The sequence below is a fragment of the Leptodactylus fuscus genome, chromosome 5 (assembly GCF_031893055.1).
Source record: "Leptodactylus fuscus isolate aLepFus1 chromosome 5, aLepFus1.hap2, whole genome shotgun sequence".
Classification (NCBI taxonomy): Eukaryota; Metazoa; Chordata; class Amphibia; order Anura; family Leptodactylidae; genus Leptodactylus; species Leptodactylus fuscus.
This window is the reverse complement of record NC_134269.1, coordinates 89,601,549-89,623,606: the sequence shown is the minus strand read 5'-3', so window position 1 is coordinate 89,623,606 and position 22,058 is coordinate 89,601,549. Positions and strand designations below refer to the sequence as shown.

The 22,058-nt window shown below is 40.5% G+C and overlaps 1 protein-coding gene across 1 annotated transcript; it reads right to left on the bottom strand.

The window, feature by feature from the left end:
- Positions 1-11,656: 11,656 nt before the first annotated feature.
- OAZ2 (ornithine decarboxylase antizyme 2) lies at positions 11,657-21,295 on the bottom strand. Its single transcript, XM_075273342.1, is given in 6 exon segments — positions 11,657-12,103; positions 13,827-13,912; positions 15,840-16,015; positions 18,911-18,991; positions 18,993-19,068; positions 21,252-21,295. Coding segments are annotated over 6 exon segments (594 nt in total). The 3' UTR covers positions 11,657-11,972.
- Positions 21,296-22,058: the final 763 nt, after the last annotated feature.

The window sequence follows — 22,058 nt, the reverse complement described above, 5'->3', positions numbered from 1 at the left end:
TCACTGAACTTTTCTATTTACTGTAATTATTAGACCCCCCCTCTCTTTCCCGAGGGTCTTGAACCCCAGGGGGTCTGATCACTAATGCATTGCAAAATACCGACAATTATTATTCTAGGCTTCATAGAGCAGCCTCTAATACAAATGTATGCTAGACAAGCCTGAGAGCCTTCATAGGGTCCTGTTGTGGCAATGGATCGCTGCTCCTGAGGTGCCAGGGTGAGTTAACACACGTGGTCCATGCATCCCAGACATAACTTTTTTGCAGGAAATGTAATTTTTGTAAGGAATATTAGATTACAATGTTAGATATCCTAAATTGGGGTGCTATACCATACAAGTGAGAGAATTCATCTTTCTCCATCATTTTTTTCCCCACCAATTTCCAGATGGTCCCAGTGACTGTAGCCTGAGTTATATGGATGAAACTCTGTTGTGTGGCTGAGCTTCTAGGCTGGGTTCCCACGGTGGGTTTGCTGCTGATTTTCTATCAGAAAAAAATCAGCAGCTGATTTGTCAGAATTCTGCCGTCACAAAAACCAGAACTAGGGTGGGTGGGGTGTGTGTGTATATATATTTTATTATTTATTTTGTAATGTGGGTATCATGTTGAGGATGACAGTAATGGTGAAAACCTGGAGCACAGGTCAAGTTGCACTCAGGTTTCTTCTTTAACATCATGGAAGTAGATGACATAATCTACTGTGTGCACAAAGCCTTAAGGGAGCATTCGCAAGGGGGGGGGGAGCCTCCCATTGACTTCAATGGGTTCCGTTTTCCACGCAAAACCCATTGAAATCAATGAGAGGCTTTATTTCCCATTGAATTCAATGGGTTCCGCGCACAATGTCAGAATCAGCGCCAAATTACTCCATGTGAATGGACCCTCATTTGACAGTGGGGCCTCATTGTAACTACATAGACTGCACTTATGCTACATTCACTCAAATCAAGACTACTTCTTTTGAGATGGGGGACAACAACAACAAAACATTACCTCTACACTCACAGTGAGGAAAGAATTATCCTAAAATGTCATATGAACTAGAGAGAATACCATACACTGTATTAGCCTCTTGTTTGTGCCATTTGAGGAAATATTTTTATCTGCCCCAGACCCTTGTATGTTTATAGAAAGAAATCAATTGAAGCTGGGAGTAATAAAACTGCATCACAGTAAGTTCACTCCTGCACTCGGATTTCCATTCTTCGGGTCCACTTGCGGGCCCAAAAACCGGAAACTCAATCTGCTTAAATCAGTTAGCTGTGGAGCCCATAGACTATGATGGGGTCTGCCAGGTTTCAGCCCAAAAAAATGCTGAGAAAAATGTCTTATTTGCAGGACTTATCGCTCCGCATTTTTCAAGCGAAATAGAGAACGGAATCCCTGAACGGTCAGCGATTCCATATGTGAACCCAGTCTTACACATGTATGAGTGATGAGTGTTATAGTTGTAAATGTACTTGTGCCACTTTTTACAGCAGTTTAGTACAATGTAATATACTGTATATTTGTTGTACTTTCATGCCCTTAGGTATTGTGTAAAAAAAAGGCAAAAGTATTGTAGGTATGATACATTTAGGCACAGGCCCTGGGTAGTGAAACGCAGCAGAAATGCATCACATTTTTTCCACAGCTTTTTTCATTGCGATTTCAGAGTACTCCTATGCTAACTTTCTGCCGCTATTATACCTATGTGGAAAGCGCCAGAGTTTCTGGAGGTATAATTAACTTGACTTTTGTGTGGATGTTTTTAGCCAGAATCACACCTACTTTGGAGGTACTGTAAAACACAGCATTTTTTTTGCTGCAGCATTTTGCTGGGGCTCAGCCTAAGGGCTAGTTCACACGGGGTTCCGCGTGAACACATTTTGTCACGGCTGCTGCACAGGCATCCTGTCGCGGCTTTCCGATCCAGATTAGGCCCAAATGAATGGGCCTAGTCTGGAGGGTGGTGTCACGAGGTAGACGCCACAGCTGAATCAGCCACAGAATCTGCCTGAAGAAAGGGCAGCTCGCTTCTTTTTTCTGCGAGTAGGAACAAACCACTCACGGAAAAAGGAAATGACCGGCTCCCATTGATTTCAATGGGAGACGGCAGGATTTTAACGCGGATTCTGTGTGGAAATCCTGACCGTTTTGCCCCGTGTGAACTAGCCCTTAGGATGCATTCACACAGAGTTTTGTGGCACCGATTTTGGCACAATAACTCGAGAAAAAAATCAGCGCTGAAAAAAAAAAAATACTCCCATTGACTTCAATGGCTTCCATTTTACACGTGGAAAACGGAACCCATTGAAGTCAATTGGAGTTTGTTTTTTCAGCGCTGATGTTTTACTCGAGTTAGGGCCCGTTCACACTGAGTAAATGCATGTGTATTTTGGCAAAATACACATGTAAAAATAAGACTACAATTGACTTTAATAACATTTTACACATGTATTTTGACGTCTTATTTTTACACGTGTATTTTGCCAAAAGACACACGCGCTTACTCAGTGTGAACAGGCCCTATTGTGGCAAAATCAGTGCCACAAAACTCTGTGTGAATGCACCCTAAGGGTGCATTCACACTGAGTAAACGCTAGCTTATTTTGTAAAGTAAAATTACACTTGTAAATTTTGCTATCCCATTGACTTCAATGACATTTTACAGGCGTATTTTTACAGGCGTATTTTTACAGGCGTATTTTTTACAGGCGTATTTTTACACTTGTAAAAAAATATCATTGAAGTCAATGGGATAGCAAAATTTACAAGTGTAATTTTACTCTACAAAATAAGCTAGCGTTTACTCAGTGTGAATGCACCCTAAGGGTGCATTCACACTGAGTAAACGCTAGCTTATTTTGTAGAGTAAAATTATACTTGTAAATTTTTCTATCCCATTGACTTCAATGACATTTTACAGGCGTATTTTTACAGGCGTATTTTTTACAGGCGTATTTTTTACAGGCGTATTTTTACACTTGTAAAAAAATATCATTGAAGTCAATGGGATAGCTAAATTTACAAGTGTAATTTTACTCTACAAAATAAGCTAGCGTTTACTCAGTGTGAATGCACCCTTAGGGTGCATTCACACTGAGTAAACGCTAGCTTATTTTGTAGAGTAAAATTACACTTGTAAATTTTGCTATCCCATTGACTTCAATGATATTTTTTTACAAGTGTAAAAATACGCCAGTAAAAAATACGCCAGTAAAAAATACGCCAGTAAAAAATACGCCTGTAAAATATCATTGAAGTCAATGGGATAGCAAAATTTACAAGTGTAATTTTTACTCTACAAAATAAGCTAGCGTTTACTCAGTGTGAATGCACCCTTAGGGTTCATTCACATGGAGTTTTTTGGCGAGGAAAAAATCCACTTCTGGAATTAGGAAATGTTTTTTTCCCTTCAGCACAGTGTATGGACCATGGTTATTCCACGTGGATTTTCCACATCCCATTAACTGCGTTGGTGTTTGCTGGCGGAATCCGCCTGAAGGAAGCTTTTTTTTTTTCAGTTAGTGGAAAAAATCCGCTTCTGGAAAAAAAAAACCCACTATGGGGAGGCGTTTTTTCCACGTGGATTCTGACAGATTCAGCGCCAAAATCCTTGCCAAAAAAACTCTGTGTGAATGGACCCTAAGGGTGCATTCACACTACGTTTCCTGAAGCTTATTCTGAACGTAAAACACGTTCAGAATAAGCGGCGTATAAAGCAGCTCCATTCATTTCTATGGGAGCCGGCATGCGAGCGCTCCCCATAGAAATGAATGGGCTGCTTCTTTCACTGTGAGCAGTCCCACTGAAGTGAATGGGAAGTGCCAGCGTATACGGCAAGCTCTGCTCATGCCGAGCCGTACACGCCGGCACTTCCCATTCACTTCAATGGGACTGCTCGCAGTGAAAGAAGCAGCCCATTCATTTCTATGGGGAGCGCTCGCATGCCGGCTCCCATAGAAATGAATGGAGCTGCTTTATACGCCGCTTATTCTGAACGTGTTTTACGTTCAGAATAAGCTTCAGGAAACGTAGTGTGAATGCACCCTTAGGGTGCTTTCACACGGAGGAAGTTGGAGCCGATTCTGACATGGACCCCGCATCAGCGCTGAAAAAACCCACTCCCATTGACTTCAGTGGGTTCCGTTTTCCGCACTGAACCCATAGAAATCAATGGGGGAGAGCGCAGAATATGGAACCCATTGAAGTCAATGGGAGTGTTTTTTTGTTTTTTTTTCCAGCATCAATTCTGACACAGGGTCCGCGCCAGAATCAGCGCCAATTTCCTCCGTCTGAAAGCACCCTTAGGCTATGTTCATGCGCAGGAATTTGAAACTGATTCTGCCTGAAATCTGTCTCCCCATTCATTTCAGTGGGAGACAGAAACAGATTTTTTTTTCTGCTAGCTGTTTTTCAGCTGACAGAAAAAAAAAAAGAAATAGCCTGCTCGTTGAGTGGATTGTGTCTGAAACTTCCAACTAAATCAATTCAAGGCACATTTTGGAGCCATTTTTGAAGTACATTTTCAAAATTACCTTCCAAAATGTGATTCAAATTCCTGAAGCAGAAATTTTCTCCCTGACAAATTCAGTGTCACATTCCTCTGTGTGAACCAGCCCTTATTGGCTAATCAGAAAAATTACATTCCAGAGCACAGAGGCTCTTTCTTCAGGTATTTACAAATGATGACTGAGAACACAACATAACACTGGCAAGATGCTACACAAAGGCAGTTAGTTCTTGAGGTGATAATTTTTTTTATTTATGTAGATTGTGAGCCCCATATAGGGATCACAATGTACATTTTTTTGCTCTCCTATCAGTATGTCTTTGTAGAAGGAGGAAATCAACGCAAACACGAGAAGAACATAGAAACTTCTTGCAGATGTTGTTCCTGGCAGATTTGAACCCAGGACTCCAGCGCTGAAAGGCTGCAGTGCTAACCACTGAGCCACCGTGCTGCCCCGAGGTGATACATTTATAACATAAGGCTGGGCAATAAAGGTAAGGTTACATGGGAAGAAAAAAAATGGCCACCGGATAACTCCATGGGAAACACTTCTCTGGGCTAGACCACAGTATTTCAGACTAAGGGTGCATTCAGACTACGTAACGCCGGGCGTGTATGAGAGCCGTACACGCCGGCATTACGGCAGACTGCCGAACACTTCCCATTCACTTCAATGGGAGCGCTCGTAAACGCCGCTGTTACGAGCGCTCCCATTGAAGTGAATGGGAAGTGTTCGGCAGTCTGCCGTAATGCCGGCGTGTACGGCTCTCATACACGCCCGGCGTTACGTAGTCTGAATGCACCCTTAAAAGTCTTGACTTTAAAAGTTCTCAAATAGATTGACAAAGAGAAATATTTGATCACGATAAGATTTTGACTGGCAAAAGGACTTAATCTGACACTAGGTTCACACTAGCGTAGAGCGTGCCGTTCTTTGGATCCACTTAGAGACCCGAAAAAAACGGAAAGCTGACCTGCTTAAAAATCATTTACTTGTGGAAATCCGCAGACCCTGTAGATCATATTGAGGTCCGCTGGGTTTCCACCCAAAAAAAATGGAGAAAACTCCTCCTAACAGGATTTTTCTCTATGCATTTTTAAAGCAGGTTCGGGAACAGAAACCGACCGAGCGCTAGTGTGATTCTAGCCTAAGCCTAGTTGCAGTGAACCGTGTGTATTCTGTGATTCAAAAATTAGTGTTCAGTGTTCCTTTATTGTGGACGGTGTCATCAGGGTGTGTTCAGCATCAGTACTGTATGTCCTCAAAAACTGACAGTGTGTCATCAGTGTGTGATCAGTTTGTGGATACGCAAAAGTATCTACTTTTCATGTTCTGCAAATACGGACAGCATGCGGCTGACACATGGAGTACATCTGTGTTCCATCCATGGTTTTTAGTCTTCCAAAGGCTTCTATGGGAGAGTCCGTACCGCAAACATTGAACAGAATAGGACCTGCGACATATTTTGCAGCATGTAGAAATGAGTGGGTCAGCGTGCAATCCGGGGGAAAAACTCACCCACAGTCATCTGCAAGTAGGGACATGCTTCAACTCCTCCCACCATCTGACTGGCACTAGATCCCTAAACACCCAAGCCCTCACCCCTATAACCTCACTTTTATTGCCCTGCCTTATGTTACTAATGTATCACCTTACAAAGTAACTGCCTTTTTAGCATCTTGCCACTGCTGTGCTGTGTTTGTAGTCATTCATTTGTAAATTCCTGAAGGAGTCTTTGTGCTTCAAATGCTTATATACTTAAGCTTACAAAGAAATAAAATAAAAAGTAACTATTTGCCATTTTGCTTAAAAAAATATGGAATAAAGAGTGACCAAAAAGTCATTTATAGCTCAAGGTTGTGGCAATAAAAAAAAGCACATCTCACCCCCCCACCCAAAAAAAAAAAACAAAAAAAAAACACAAAAAAACAAAACCCTTATCCAGCTCCGTCAGGTTGTCACGTCTGTTAGAAGACAGGGGATATGGTGGTACCCAATGTACTCTGCACAGCTTACATACTCACTTTTCACCATCCGCTGTGCATTCATATCTGGGATAAATAATGCTCATTACGCCCTTTGATAAATTCTTTGAGGGGGGCAGTTTTCAAAACCAAGTCATAGGAAATTCCACTTTACTGGAACTTTAAGGGCTCTGTAACGTAATCCCAAAACAGGATAGTGTGCAAGATAATTGAAGAAAATACATAAAACTTCACTTTTAGTAACTTTAAAAAAAATAAAAATAATAATTGTACAGTGGATAGACAAAACATAGAAAACGGTATCTTTGGGCCTGGAATGGGACAGGACAGGACTGATTTAGTACCACATGGTGTTTAACTGTGATTTATGTCAGACCAAAATGTGTGAAGAATACCACTGCTCTAGATCAGTGTATAGTCCAATGTATTGAGTCAGATATAGTATGCTTCAAGTGGTGTGTGTGTATATAATAAACATATGCAAGCAAGGCTCATGAGATCTCCAGTCTGCAGCGGAAACTTCTGTGGACTTTCTGTGAAGAGCATTTCAGGAAAAACCGTGATGCATTTCTGTTTTCCCACAGCACTTTTTCACTGAGGCCTACTATATGGGGCCTTAGCCTTAAAATCCCCATCAGAACTGAAGTGGTCCCTAACAAATTTTGAAAAAAAAAAATAAAAATAAAAAAAACCCCCTACACTTGTAAGGCTAAGTTCACATGGTGGATTTTAGATGGAAATTTGAGGTGGGATGCTGCCTCAGATTCTGAACCAAAAAACCTCAATCTGTGACTGGATGCCGTTGCAGTTCATACAGTGCAACGGCATTCAGTTGTGTAATTCCGCTCCAGATTAGGCCCAAATGAAAGGGCCTAGTCCAGAGGGAGTGACGTGCAGCGGTCTCCTGCAGCTGATTCCGCTGTGGAACATAAGGCAAATCGCTTCTTTTTTTTTTGCGCGAGTGGAACAAACCTGCTCGTGGAAAAGCAAAATGCCTGGCTCCCATTGAAATCAATGGGAGGCAGTATTTTAATCTGGAATTTGACACGAAATCCGCACTAAATTCTGGACCAAAATCTGCCATGTGAACTTAAATTAACTCAAAATAAACTGAAGGACAATTAAAAGATAATGCCAATATACAGCAGAGTGTCTGAAAAGCAGCAAAATAATTTTTTTAATAAAATAAATGCAAAAAATGTTGATCAAAGTTTTCAATTAAAATGAAGTGCAATTTGACACTAAAAACAAAACCACTTGTGAATTTTTATTTATTTTATTTGATACCAGGAGGTTCTGGGCTGGTTCCAACTCTGGGTCACATGACTGGAGCTAGCACCCAGTCTCCTGGTTGCTCCACTTCCTCCCATTTTCACATGTAATTATCTGTGCTGTGGGGATTGGTTTTACTAGCAAGTACTTGTGAAACCGGTAAGGCCGGGTTCACAAAGGTTTTTTTGGATGAGATTTTGAGGCAGAGGCTGCCTCAGAATCCGGTCCAAAAAACAGCTAGCCATGACTGGATGCCGGTGTACTGCACCGGCAACCAGTCGTGCCATTCCGCTCCAGATTAGGCCCAAATGAATGGGCCTAGCAGGGAGGGAGTGTTCGCGCCACAGACTCTGCGGTGGATTCCGCGGCAAAAAAAGGGCAGGTCGCTTTTTGAACTTAATTCAACGGGAGTTTTTTTTTTTTTAGCTGGATTTTGACGCGGATTTCGCCTCAAATTCTGGTCCAAAAAACCCCATGTGAACCCGGCCTAAGAGAGGGAGGAGGCGAAGTGACCCAGTGGGCAGCTGCTGGTTCTGATCACATAACCTGGTATCAGAACCCTCAGGTACAGCATCAAAAATCCTGGAACTCTGAACAATAAGGCTTCTTCCATGGACAACCCGTCTAATAAAATCTTAAAATGTACCTCCTTTATGTAGAGTAGATAGGTTAAGATCTTTAATTTTTTTTTACTGAAAAAAAAAAAAAAAAAGCAAAATGGGGCCTTAGCCTAAAAGCTGTTTGTCAATCAATTCTGAAAACTGACTGCAGTCTTCAAAAGGTAAACCTGTAAAACAGTGCAGCCATTAATCTTTTTAGGACTGTCTATTGTGTTCAGATGGCAGACGGTACCGCTCCTTACTTTGCAGCAACATCTTTCAGCATTGCTACTATTAACTTTCCTACAATTTAGCAGAAACAGATTGGGTCTCTAGCTGTCAGAAACAGCCAGAGACCCTGGGGAGAAGGCAGAATTTTCTTGTTAGGGTGCATTCACACTACGGAACGCCAGCGTGTATCACAGCCGTACACATCGGCGTTACAGCAGGGCTGCCGGACACTTCCCATTCATTTCTATGGGAGCCGGCATGCGAGCGCTCCCCATAGAAATGAATGGACTGCTTTTTTCCATTCATTTCTATGGGGAGCGCTCGCATGCCGGCTCCCATAGAAATGAATGGGAAGTGTCCGGCAGCCCTGCTGTAACGCCGGTGTGTACGGCTGTTATACACGCTGGCGTTCCGTAGTGTGAATGCACCCTTAGGGTCCATTCACACGGAGTTATTTGGCAAGGATTTTGGCGCAGAATCAGTGTCAGGATCCACATGGACAAAATGCCTCCCTGTAGAGCTGTATGGATTTTGCTAGTTTTTTTTTTTTTTTTCGGCTAGCGGAAAAAAAAAGCTTCCTTCAGGCGGATTCCGCCTGCAAAAACCAACACCATCAATGGGAGGCATAAAATCCACGTGGAATTGGCAAATTTCCTAATTCCTGAAGCAGATTTTTTCCTCGCCAAAAAACTCTGTGTGAATGGACCCTTACTGTTTCTTCCTTACATGACACACAGTGCTGAGAAGTGAACAGCGCCAGAGTCATGCCACAGCTGCTTCTGAACCAGACGAGTCTCTCGATGTAAGCAGAAGTGCTGGGGCTTAATCAGACCTATTAGGGGGCATTCACACGGAGTAATTTGGCGCTGATTCTGAGGTGAAAACTTGCGTCAGAATCCACGTGTAAATAAAGCCTCCTATTGACTTCAATGGGTTCCTTTTTCCATGCGGAACCCATTGAAATCAATGGGAGGCTTATTTTTGCACGTGGATTCTGATGCAAATTTCACGTCAGAATCCTTGCCAAATTCCTACATGTGAATAAACCCTAACATTTCTGACAGTAGTTATTGTTGCCACAGAATGTTGTTTCCCCATGTAAGGCTGAAGCCCTACGTTGCAAAAATGCAGCGTTGTTGCCTGTAGCAGAAACACTGGAACAAAGAAATTGCAAAGTGAAAGGTATTCTGGCTAATTCCATCCACATACTGCAGAAGAAAAAAAAACCTGCAGAGGAAAAGCTGGATTTTTAAAAATCACAATATGTCAAATTATACCTACTGAAATATTGGCGGTTTCCATAAAGATCTAGTAGGGGCAGAAAGTCTGTAGAGGAAAACTGAGAAAATGCAATGAAAAACAGTATGGGGAAAAAAAACTTGGCGTTTCCACCATGTTTTTTCCCCCACAGCAAAAGGGGTCTTTTATGCAACAACAACAAAAAACGCATACAAAAGCAGAAATAAAATGAATCCAAAGCAAGCAACAAAAAAAATCCTCTACATATCAAATCAACCAAAACACAAGAAAGAATATTTGTCACTATTATTTTGTTGTTAACGTGTAACTTTTAAAATGAACATTTTTTTTTAACAAACAAAATCCCAAAGATGTAAATCATTAAATAGCCACAAGTGTCTCCAAAAAAAAACAAAAAAAAAAACCCCACAAAATTACAAAAAAAAAAAAATACCGTATATACTCGAGTATAAGCCGAATTTTTCAGCCCAGTTTTTGTGCTGAAAAAGTCCCCCTCGGCTTATACTCGAGTCAGCAAATATTTTTTTTTTTTTTTTTTTTTTTTTTTTAGGAGGGGGGCTGGGGGGTCTATGACCAGCCACAATATCAATGTATAGAATCTCCCATAAAATAGTGCAATTAAAAAAAAAAAAAAATATTTAAAAAATAAAAAAATACCCTATATTCAGCCAGGCTTAATTCCAATTTTAATTTTTGAAATTTTCCAGTAGCTGCTGCATTTTTCCCCCTAGGCTTATACTCGGGTCAAAAAGTTTTCCCAGTTTTTTGTGGTAAAATTAGGGGCCTCGGCTTATATTCAGGTCGGCTTATACTCGAGTATATACGGTAAATAAATTTTAAAATGATTAAGGCAGTTTAAATACCAAATCTGCAAAAACTGTAAAAGTTGTCTGGTCAGAAAAGGTTTAGTCGTAGGGTAGTTAAAGAGGTTTTCCACAATTTTTTTTTTTTTTTTTTTTATACATATACATTTTTGCCAATACGTTATCACCATTTAACTTCTAGTCAGCCTAGCCAGTGTCTGCGCAGGATGGAAGAGAGCCGTTTTTGTAGGGTGAGAGGTCTTTCTTTGTGGGTACTAATTTTTATTAACATTTTTGGATGAATGTTGACCAAAACAGCAAATGTAAGTTTTTGAATATTTTGCAAAATACATATGTTTTCATTTGAACATTTTAAATTGCACCACCTACTCTTAGGATTGGTCATCGGGAGTCTGAGATGTGGTCCCCCACTGATCAGCTGTTTGAAGTTCACTGAACTTCAGTCACAGTCTGTTCACAACTTGGTCCCATTCGTATAAATGGGTTGGAGTTACAAAACCAAGCACAGACTATCTATACAATGTATGCCTTAGTGCTTTTTTTTCTGCCAAAAGGTCACAGTGCTCACTCTTCAAACAGCTCATCATCGAGGGTCTTGGATTTTGGATACCCACCTTTCTTCCAACTGCTGATCCATCACAAGGAGAAGTTATCAATTGATAAACCAACCCTTTTAACTTGGTCATACAGACGAAAGTTGTCCAAACCCCCTGATTTCAGAAGGGCCATTCAACAATCTATTGTGTAGACATTCAGGAAGTGACCTGAAGTCCTATAATTTTAAACATGCCATTTCATTCATTCCCTAGAGAGCTCACCCACTGACAGAGGAGTCCGACTGCTGCTTACACTCCCATTCACAATGGAACAGACATACACTTTTGACAAAACCATTTAGGAGAGATAGTAGTCAGACAAAGGAGCATTCAGCTAATGTATATAAACACCATTCATTCTTGAAAAAGAAGACGACACCCATAAGAGGTTGGTATTTAAGATAACTACTTTTCATATGCAGCTTCAACTACATTCTGAGTACATATTTGTGATCACAGACTGCAAGGTGCTTGAAGTTGATGCTTTTGAACAAAAATTGCAGAGAAAGTCAACAACAAATCTTATTCATAAAACTGAAAGAAAGGCCAAATATATCAGTCCATCGCATGACCATGCGCATTTGTCCTCCCATGCTCAGGGAAAAAAATGCGAGAAATTCGCAACAGCTACTTGGATACATACAAGGAAAACAAAAAAAACTCAAAAACAAAACTGAGCTACAAGAACTACATGTCCTCTTTATATCATTCCTCATCAGATGAGCTCTGGTCAAGAGTATACACCATAAACAGAACTTCTGGGCGTGCAGGAACACAGGGGTGCCCAGGACGCACAATCTCAAATCCCAGGAAACTGAATGTCTTGAGGAGTGGACCTATAAAGAAAAAAAAATAAACAAAACACAAAAGTTAGAAGAAAAAAAATAAATGGAAAAACATAATGACCATCAATTAAATATAAAAAAAAAAAAAAAAAAAAAAAAAAAAACAGCCCTGGATCTGGGGGATATGGTTTCTCTTTATGTACAGCATGATAAAGGTGTATGTATTCACACAAGCCAGAAAAAGAGAAAGTTGTGTCTTTAGTGCATCTGTAAAAATCCTGTACGTCAAGGTCAGTTCCAAGGCCTGTTTAGAGGGTCAAACATTGAGTAATACGATTGTAACCTTCCAACCGGTGACACTAGAAGGACAGCTTTCTTTTTTCCTTGGAAAGAGATCTCATTTACAGTTTCTCAAAGGTGCATTGCAATACTGAGATTTGCTGAATCCACGTATTAAAAGGGGGGGTAATTTTAGCCAATGTATCTAGATTAAAAGGTAGTGATGTGGTAAAAAAAAAAAAAAAAAGATGTGAAAATAAACTTGTTAAAACATACATACTTATTTTTTGATAAGTGACTTTTTAACCTCTTGAATATTCCTTGAAGCTTGGCAGCACAAAAGCAGATTCTGACCCCTATGTGTCCAGATAAACCTGCTCATGCTTTTGTCAAATTACAAAGATTTACTTTCTGAGGTAAGCCATCTAATCCTTTCGGTATTTATAGAAGCCTTGTCAATTAATTGCAATGCCCATAACCAGGTCATGCCATGCCAAAGGATTGTCTGATTAAGAAGGTGTACATTTAGATCTTAGAACTTAATTCACAGGTGACAAGGGAAAAGTAAGAATTATAAACAAACTCTTTAATACTACCACTAGGCAGATAGGAGGTGTCCTGTTATTCTCTAGTAAAGGGATTGACAATGTAAGATATGTGAAGCAATATGGATCATACGCTAAACAAATGGAAAGTCTTCTCTATTGCTGAACATGTATTTTCTCATCTGTTGGCTGATGAAATGGATTATTTAGTACCATAAAAGTAACAATGTTTCTATTGCCAGCTCTAAAGTTTTCACACTAAGGGGGCATTCACACTACCGTCGGTGTCCGACAGGTAGTGTCCGCTCCTAGTGTCCGCTCAAAATCTGTCACGGACACTAGCTGTGTCCGTGACACCTGTCATTTATTTAAATGGGCATTGGGTGCGTTCTTTTGCACTCCGTGCCCGTCCTTCCCTGTCCGCAAGTGAAGATGTCCGACTTCTCAAGCGGACAGAAGAACCCTGCATGTTGGGTTTTTCTGTCCGCTTGAGAAGTCGGACATCTTCACTTGCGGACAAGGAAGGACGGGCACGGAGTGCAAAAGAACGCACCCAATGCCCATTTAAATAAATGACAGGTGTCACGGACACAGCTAGTGTCCGTGACAGATTTTGAGCGGACACTACCTGTCGGACACCGACGGTAGTGTGATCGCTCCCTTACACAACGTATCCCCTATTCAGACGATATAGAATGAGTAATTTTCAGAGAGTGAGAGGACAGAAGTGCCTCAAGTCCCTTGTGTGACTAGTGCTAGTGCAAAGTCACGATCACTGCTTCATTCATGTCTAGGAGGCTGACATAAATGGCTCCGTACAGCACTCTGTCAGCCTGAGACACTATGTGCACAAGTGCTAAATTCACAGAGGACTTTGTGACCCCAATGCTCATGATCGCTGGGGATTCAATGGCAAAACTCCCAGCGATCACTTATCCCCAGTTACATACCTCTGTCTTCACGACTCTTTCTGAAGCAGATAAAGACATATCTAACTTTCATCTTTTCTTCTGCAAACTCAAGTAGAGCCAGCAACCTATTAACAGCCAGAATAAGTATATCAGTAGCAAAATAAATAAGCTTAATAAAATCTAAAACAATGCCATGATGGAGAAACGATCATACTGACCGACATAATCAATCCCTAGAAGATGACACTACGTACTTTTATGTTCCAGCTTACTGTCCTGTGCTGCTTAAAAGAGACCTTCTACCAAATGCAGTCATATTTTAATAAACGTCTCCATGACCGTTACAATTTTTTCTCTATTACCCACCATTCCCGAGCAATCAGTGCAGTTAGTTTTGGGCCTGATGTGCAAACTAGACTTTAATGTTCATGAAGGAATAGGCAGAGAGGCAGGAATCAGAGATGGATCACACCCCTTGCCTACTGCCGGATATCACCCACTTGACATTGGAGAGTTTTAGAGTCCATAGCATATTAGGTATAAAAAAAAAATATTCATATGCAACTGTCTGGTGCCAATCTCAACTGTTTTCAACTAGTGATATCTCTAGAAATAATACAGAACTATACCATCTTGGGGTCGTATAAAGAGTGAATGTTATCTCTAATGCGACACGAGAACCACTGTTCAAGGTTTTATAATGTTCAGGACAATTGTTTTCCGTAATCCTTCCCTGTTTTATATCTCTATGCCTGCCTACTTGTACTTCTAATGAAAAGCTGCTGGTCACAAAAATTAATAAAGAAAGCGGTCAAAGTGAGTAAGTGAGTGCAGTGAGCAATGGGGCTAGAAGGCCGGAAGCATTTGTATGCCAATATTAAAAAATTCTGTACATTTGCGCTTTACGGCTGTTTTTGAGCTGAATGTGGGATCGTAAACAATGACCTTTATAGTCAGTATTTGCCTTGTTTTATAAATGAAAGTCTGGGAATAATTTGTCAAGAATATGTCTGGTTAAATAGCTATATCAAATCACAAAAAAGAATAAAAAAAACTTGCATTTCCCCTATATTTATCTATATTATCCTTTATATTACCATATTTGTAACTTAAATGAAAATACACAAGTATGATATTTTGAACCTAGTCTGATGGACTAGAATTGAAGACTTCACAATGACAATTCTGGTTAATTTTTCCTGGCCATGTACATGCCAATGTACAGGTTTTTTTTTTTTTTTTTTTAAATTCACTATTTGTTAAAGCACCACAGATGATAAAAGATATCTGAATAATGTCTAATACAACACAGCAAGAAATGCATAATGTTAGTTTGTGCCTACATATGTCTATTTAATGCAAAAGAAACAACACTGCAGCATGCTAGATCACAATATTACAGAGTATTCTACTTCCACAGTGCTGGGCACTGCAGAGACACAAGGAAGTAAAACTCGTATGTTTTGCCTCCCAAGCCACCAAAAATATTTTTCTTCTATCCATAGTAAAAAGCTGATCGGCAGGGGTCTGACTGCTGACACCTTCAGAGATCTTGAGAATGTGGGGTGTTTCCCCCCCATTGTGAATTGAGCCTGACCCCAACCAGGCTGATTGTCAATGTGCCAGTGCAGGATGGGATACATATGAACTCCCGTTCACTCCAATAGGATTGTGGGAGATAGCCAAGTGCTGTACTTCATCAAGGATGCATCCAGTCTTCATGGGCACACCTACGTTCAGTCTGGCTGAAGTCAGGCTGAATTCACAATGAGCAAAAACACCCTCCAGATTCTCAGAGGTGAGACCCCAATGATCAGCTATTTACGTTCTATCCAATGCATAAAGGAATATTAATTAGGAATACTAATATTCTTAGGGCTTAACTCCTTAGATGAAGAACACACATTCTATTATTCTGATTCATCAACACCTCTGTAAATAAGAGGTAAGAGCTTGTGTTCTTAGGTCTTTGTGTATGACTTTTGTAAACAAATTGCAAATAAAAATATCATTCATTATTTAAAAAAAAATAAGAGATGAATTGTTGCATACCCCTCTTTGCTCCCATCAGCTAAGATGCCCTCGGGTATTTCCACGAAGAGGCTCTGATTTGACAGCATGGCCTTCCATGAGGAATGTTTCACCTCAGTGACCTTATATTGGAAATGGACGAGGTGGGGCTTCCCATCATTCCCCGGGAGATCCTGAGAAACCGTAAGCTTCTCGTCCTGTGTCAAGCCACAGACAAAACAAGTGAAAAACTGGAAGTCTGCACTATGCTTACATGGGCTATGATGTTATCAAACTCTGTCATGTGAAATATGTATATACAATTTCATATTATATATGAGAACCACTGTACTATATATGTGAGCCAATAACTGCCGACTACTATGTGCCAAGAATTAGCAGGATACAAAGAGATGATGTAAGAACACTGTAACATCATTGTGTACTATTTTAAGGACTTGCAGACAACTGGGAGTCCCAATACAATCATACCAAAACAGTAAGAATATATACAGTGCAACGGGCTGCAGAAATGTGTAAAAACTAGCAGAGAGGGAACAAATACATCTTGGGGGGAATCCACGATTTGCAATTATGCCATGTTTTTCAGATAATTGCAGTAAAATGTGACAATGCAGTGTCAAAACTGCCACACTTGGATTGAGTCCCAGGATGTGCTCAAAAGGATACACTGAGGATTTTCCATCACAGAAAATGCAAAGCATATATGCCAGAAATCTTAGACTAAGGCACAGATTTCACCCTATGCAGAATGTCATGCTACTGAGCTGGTCTTCTACAAATTGACAGTGACACCAGATAAATTTGCATTCACTTGAAATACATGGCACATAGCCTTGCAAACCCTAGGATGGTCCCTCTTTATAATATCAAATACATATATTTATAACCTAAAGTTGTTGTGTAACATTGCAGATAAAATTGATATTTTTATAACAGTCCTCCAAACACACTATCATTATAAGCCAATACTGAGATAGAGCTAGGGCTAGGCATTTAATCAGAATTAACCAAAACAGTCAATCTGGATGACAATGTGATATTGTATGCAAAGGGTGAACTCTGTTCAGTTATTACAGTATTTGCAAGCTTGTACTTACAGTTTGGCTCACACCATAAGTATCCAAACCAGAATTCAGACCCCAGAGTATAATTAGTGGAGGCCCATGGGAGGTGCGCAAACAAAAAACAAAAAAAAAAAAATTGTGTTACTTACCATCCATGGGTTCTGGTCTTCATCCTCCTCAGGTCTCCTGAATGATGTTAGGAACTGCTGAGGCCTATTATTATTATTCCTTAAGGGTCACATTGTGTCATGACGCAAAGATATTAAGTGTCACAACATTGCATGGGCCACAGTACCAGTCACGGACTGTAGCTCAGTATTAGTGGAGGTGGGGTGTTTTACCGCTGTTGTGAATGTAGCAGTGGACACAGAATGTGCATTTCTGCTCCATTCACTTCAATGGGAGCACTGGCAATAGATGAAGTACAGCACTTAGATATTTCCAGCACTTCCACTGAAGTGAATGGAGTAGAGAAGTGCATTAATCATAATAATAATGGCGATTTAGATCACGCTCTTTTGTAAACAACACCCCTCACAAGGTATGCCCAGTAATTTCGTCCTGAATGAAAAAAAGATGATCTGAAACTGCTATTATACTCTGGGGTCTCCTCAGACTCTAACAGCATAATAAACGAAGGCCCCGTGGAGGTGATCAAACATAAAAAACAGCGTTACTTACCTCTCATGGACTCTGGTGCGACTGCCTGCTGTCTGTGTCTTCTGACTTGCATCAGGGACCACTGAAGCCTGTTATTGCGACTCAGTGATCTTATGGCATAATGATGCATAAATGCAAGCGTTGCCTTGCCGCATGACCCATTTGACCCTCTCCTGGGCTCCAACACAACTCCCTGTGCTCTATGGGTCTTCTGATCAACTTCTGGGAAATCTGAGGCCTGTGATTGGGCCTCTGTGGGCCCCAAAGTGAAACAGAAGACCCATAGAGCACAGGGAGTTGTGCTGGAACCCAGAAGAGGTGAGTAACACTGTTTTTCATGTTTAAAAATAGAAAGTAGAAAAATAACGGGGAACTCACCAGAGCGTTATTTTCAAAATAAATAAAAACAATGCTCTAGTGAGTGCCCCCTTATTTTTTCTGCTTTCTATTTTTAAATGTGCTATATCTATAGGGTGTGAGTACTACTATACTGAGAGATTTCATGGTTTGCTGCAATCCTGATGTTCATAATTAGAATTGAGAGAATATACTCGATCAAATAACTCGGCCGCATAGCTCCTGGTGCAAAAACACTCCCGGGGCATCAAATTTTTACTGCCCCTCCCATCTTTCCTGCCGCCGGGAGTTATGCGGCCGAGGTATTCGATCGAGTATATTCGCTCATCTCTACTCATAATTTGCATTTGAGTGTATTGGTAAATACAGAAAGATCATAGCAGTGCCACCTAATGTTTGTTTTCTATACATATTACTTTTTTTCATGTTTGTTCATCTGCCCTAGGCCTATGCCAATTATACTCTGGGGTCTGAAGTGACCCCAGAGTATAATAGCAGCAGTTTCGATTTAGACATATTCGGTTGTAAGAAAAGAACCTCACTAATACTGTAATAACCGAACCAAAATAACACAAGTGCACTGAATCACATTGGATACATTGGTTGACATTAGGTTTTGGTTATTTTTGATTAAATGCCCAGCCCTAACCAAGAATGTGACAAGTGCATCCTTAGGGACACACAAAACTGACTGGCACTTTTCCAATACAGCAGACAAGGTGTTGCACCACCAAAGAAAGCAAGGTTTTATAGTTTGAAGTTTTCTTTGGCAGGAAGCCTTTTCAGAGGACACAAAGTGCTGGAGAGATTTTTTTTTTCTTGTATTAATAATAAAGAACATCAGAGACTGTAAAAAAATCTCATAATAGACATTGTGTGTCAGCATATTTGTGTGTTTATAAAACTGCTCTCAAGTGGCTGAACATTACTGCATCATCAAGTCAAACCGTAACCAAGGTATGTTAAGGATCCCCCACACACCAATAATATTAAAAGAGATAATCTTACCTTATAAATCACAGCTGGGAGTGCAGGATCCCTGCTGTCCCCTCGCCCACCGGGGATCTTCGACAGTGGGTGAGGGGCATCAGGAGCACCACAGAGGCCCGGGAATGAGGTGCCTGCAGCACTGAAGCTGGGGATTGCTACTCAAAGGTAAAATACTACTGCAAGAGAAAAATTTGAAAATGTTTTAATAATCATTGTATACAATAAGTGTAACAAAACACTAATAGAAAAAAAACCCATATAAACAGGGATTCTATTATTGGGAAAACTAATTTTTAACTAAGCATACATTTGCATAGGCTTTAGAAAGGCCATTTCAAACATCTTTAATTTGTTAAGCTTCCCAGCTGTTATTGAATTATCCTGCTTTTATTGATATGCTAATTAGTCAGCAAGGTGCACTCTGGAAGCTACTGAGCACTGTCTGCTGTGTGTACACAGGGGGAGATGAGAGCAGGGAGGATGATGAGTCGTCATCATCAGCAGCAGCAGGCTCCCTGCTCTCACATTCCCATGTGTACACATATCACACAGTGCTCAGTGAACTTCCAATGCTAAGGTGGATAATTAGCATATCAATAAAAGGGGGCTAATTCAAAAACGGCTGGGAGGATGAACAAATTAAAGGTATGTCTGGAATAGCCTTTCTAAAGGCTATGCTTAGTTAAAAATGAGTTTTCCCAATGATAGAACCCCTTTAAGGACATTTATCTCGTATCCACAGGACAGGGGATAAGTGTCTGATCGCTGGGGGTCCAAACCATTGGAAGAATGGGCGGGGACTAAAGGTCCCCCTTAAAGCCTCCTTGTGAATGAAGTGCCAGTACACTTTTGTGGTGCTCCAATCACTTCTATGGGTCTGCTAGGACGCAATCTTTGGCAGCACCCACATAGCAGTGAATGGAGTACAAGTCACAAAATCACACTGACACTCCAATAACAAGGAAGCTTTTGGGGGACATTCAGAGCCCTGTTGTCCTGATCACTGGGAGACCTGGCAGTTGAACCCCCAGTCATCAGACAATTATTCTCTATCCTTAATTTTTCCAAGTTCATAACAGCAGTACTTAGTTTCATCCTTGTGCTTATGGTTACACTAGAATAAATTAGATCTCAACAGTGGATAATATGATATTGAGCCTGCTGGCTGAATAAACAGTAAATTGTAATAATTACCCCACTAAGAAAATAAACCTGACCTTAAGTTCCACTTGGTTATAAATGTTTTAAAGGGAATGTCCAGCCCCTACAAATTATTTACTGTATGCTCTAGAGTACTGTAAAATTTCTAAGTAAGTGATACTTACCTTTCCAGACCACCAATGTCTCTGTGAAGTCAATTCCCATCTGCATGTCTATATAAATTGGCCTATAATAATGATATTCAGACATGGACATCTGGGTACAGTGGAGACCTACAATGTTCATATGTCAGTGCAAGATCTTCCCTGGAAGCCAGAACTCAGCCCGGATCTATAACAAGTGTGTCATGTAGCTTGCCATTTTACAGCATGCCAAGTTGTTGACTGATCAACAACGGTTAAATGGATTGTACCCTTAAAGATATTTATTCACCATCCACAGGATAGGCAGTAAGTATCGGATCGCTGGAAGGTCCAACCACCGGGTCCTAAAAGTCCCAATGCCTCCTCCTTGTTAGTAGAACAGTCAGTCTGTGGATCCTCAGGATAGGGGATTAGCTTCCTTAATGGGACAGACCCTTTTATTTATCTATAGCCAGCAAATTTATGTCTCCTATAGCAGTTTATGGAACTAAATATGGTCTTGTCAAGACCCACAGCTTCCCCTCCTAGTGACTTTGCACTGTAGCTAATAGATGTGTAAATCAAGACCGTGGAGTCAGAGTTGTGAAATCGGTGGTCACGGCAAGTTTTAGTGGACTTGAGGGGAAAAAAAAAAAAAAAAATTAGACTCCAGCTTTCAAATTAAAATATGAATCATTTGTAATTTAATTCTACACAGTTATCGAGATTGTAGAATTAAATGTACAGTTGTTGCATATTTACTTCTATATAAAGTCAATCACTGGCTTTTTAATGAGATAAAGGAGCTTTACTGCGTCTGACTGACCATGGCTATGTATGAAGAAGTAGAGTTGGGCAGTTTGCAGAAAGAGAGGAGTCTGAGGTTTAGCCAATTGACTCCACAGCCCCAGTAAATCATGGGTGTAGTTGCAGTCCAGATTTTGGCTTCATTTCACAGAAAGTAGATAAGGGATGTAGAACAAGTTGTTTTTATTAGACCCTAGGCTAAAATATATCTATATCTCACTTGGGTACCTCTGGATCCTCAATATTTAGTCTTAGGAGCCTAAGGATACCTTTTGTAGCCCTGATGGTGAAGATGTTTCATTATCATCATCATGATGATAATGTATTTAGTTTGTGGACTACACAGAGTGATACAAACCAGCCTCTGCAAATTGGAAAATTACATGTCAAAACCACCATTATTCACCTTCTTCCTACTGCAACTTTTCATGAGGGATATACATATTATCAAGCTCATACTAGCACACAGGTGAATCCCCTGGTGGTTCCCTAGCTCAGCCTGGAATGGCACAGCACACAATGTATTTCATAAAGACACTATCACACAGCATTGCCTCCAGGGAGACCCAATCTAAGAGGGCCCTAGTTGCAGGCAAGAGCCAGACAGCAGGCTACTGACAGGACCTCAGGATAGAAACAATCAGAGACAAGGCCTAGGCAGCAAACCAATATTGGAAAATAAGTTTATGTTGGGGGCATTTTAGGAATTTGTAAGTGTCAGGTAATATTTACATGTAGCTGTACTGTGGGACCAGGCCACTCCATTCACACACTAGATATTATGTATCTATATCTTATGGTAATTCTTATTCATCAATACCAGGTACATTCAGAATAGAAGTGACATCATTAGATTGTTGCCTAGCACACAGTACATGTAGCTCCGCTTTACCTCAAGAGAGTTACCATTTCAATAGGCAAACATATCTTGCACTGTAATAACTGATACGTATGTATTCTGCACTCAATGGTATAGAGAAATGGAGGTCTATTTTTTAATATTATTATTAAACAGCAATAGGATATTCACAAGATGGTGTTTTTACCAATCACCACTTAAGCATAGGCCCTTACAT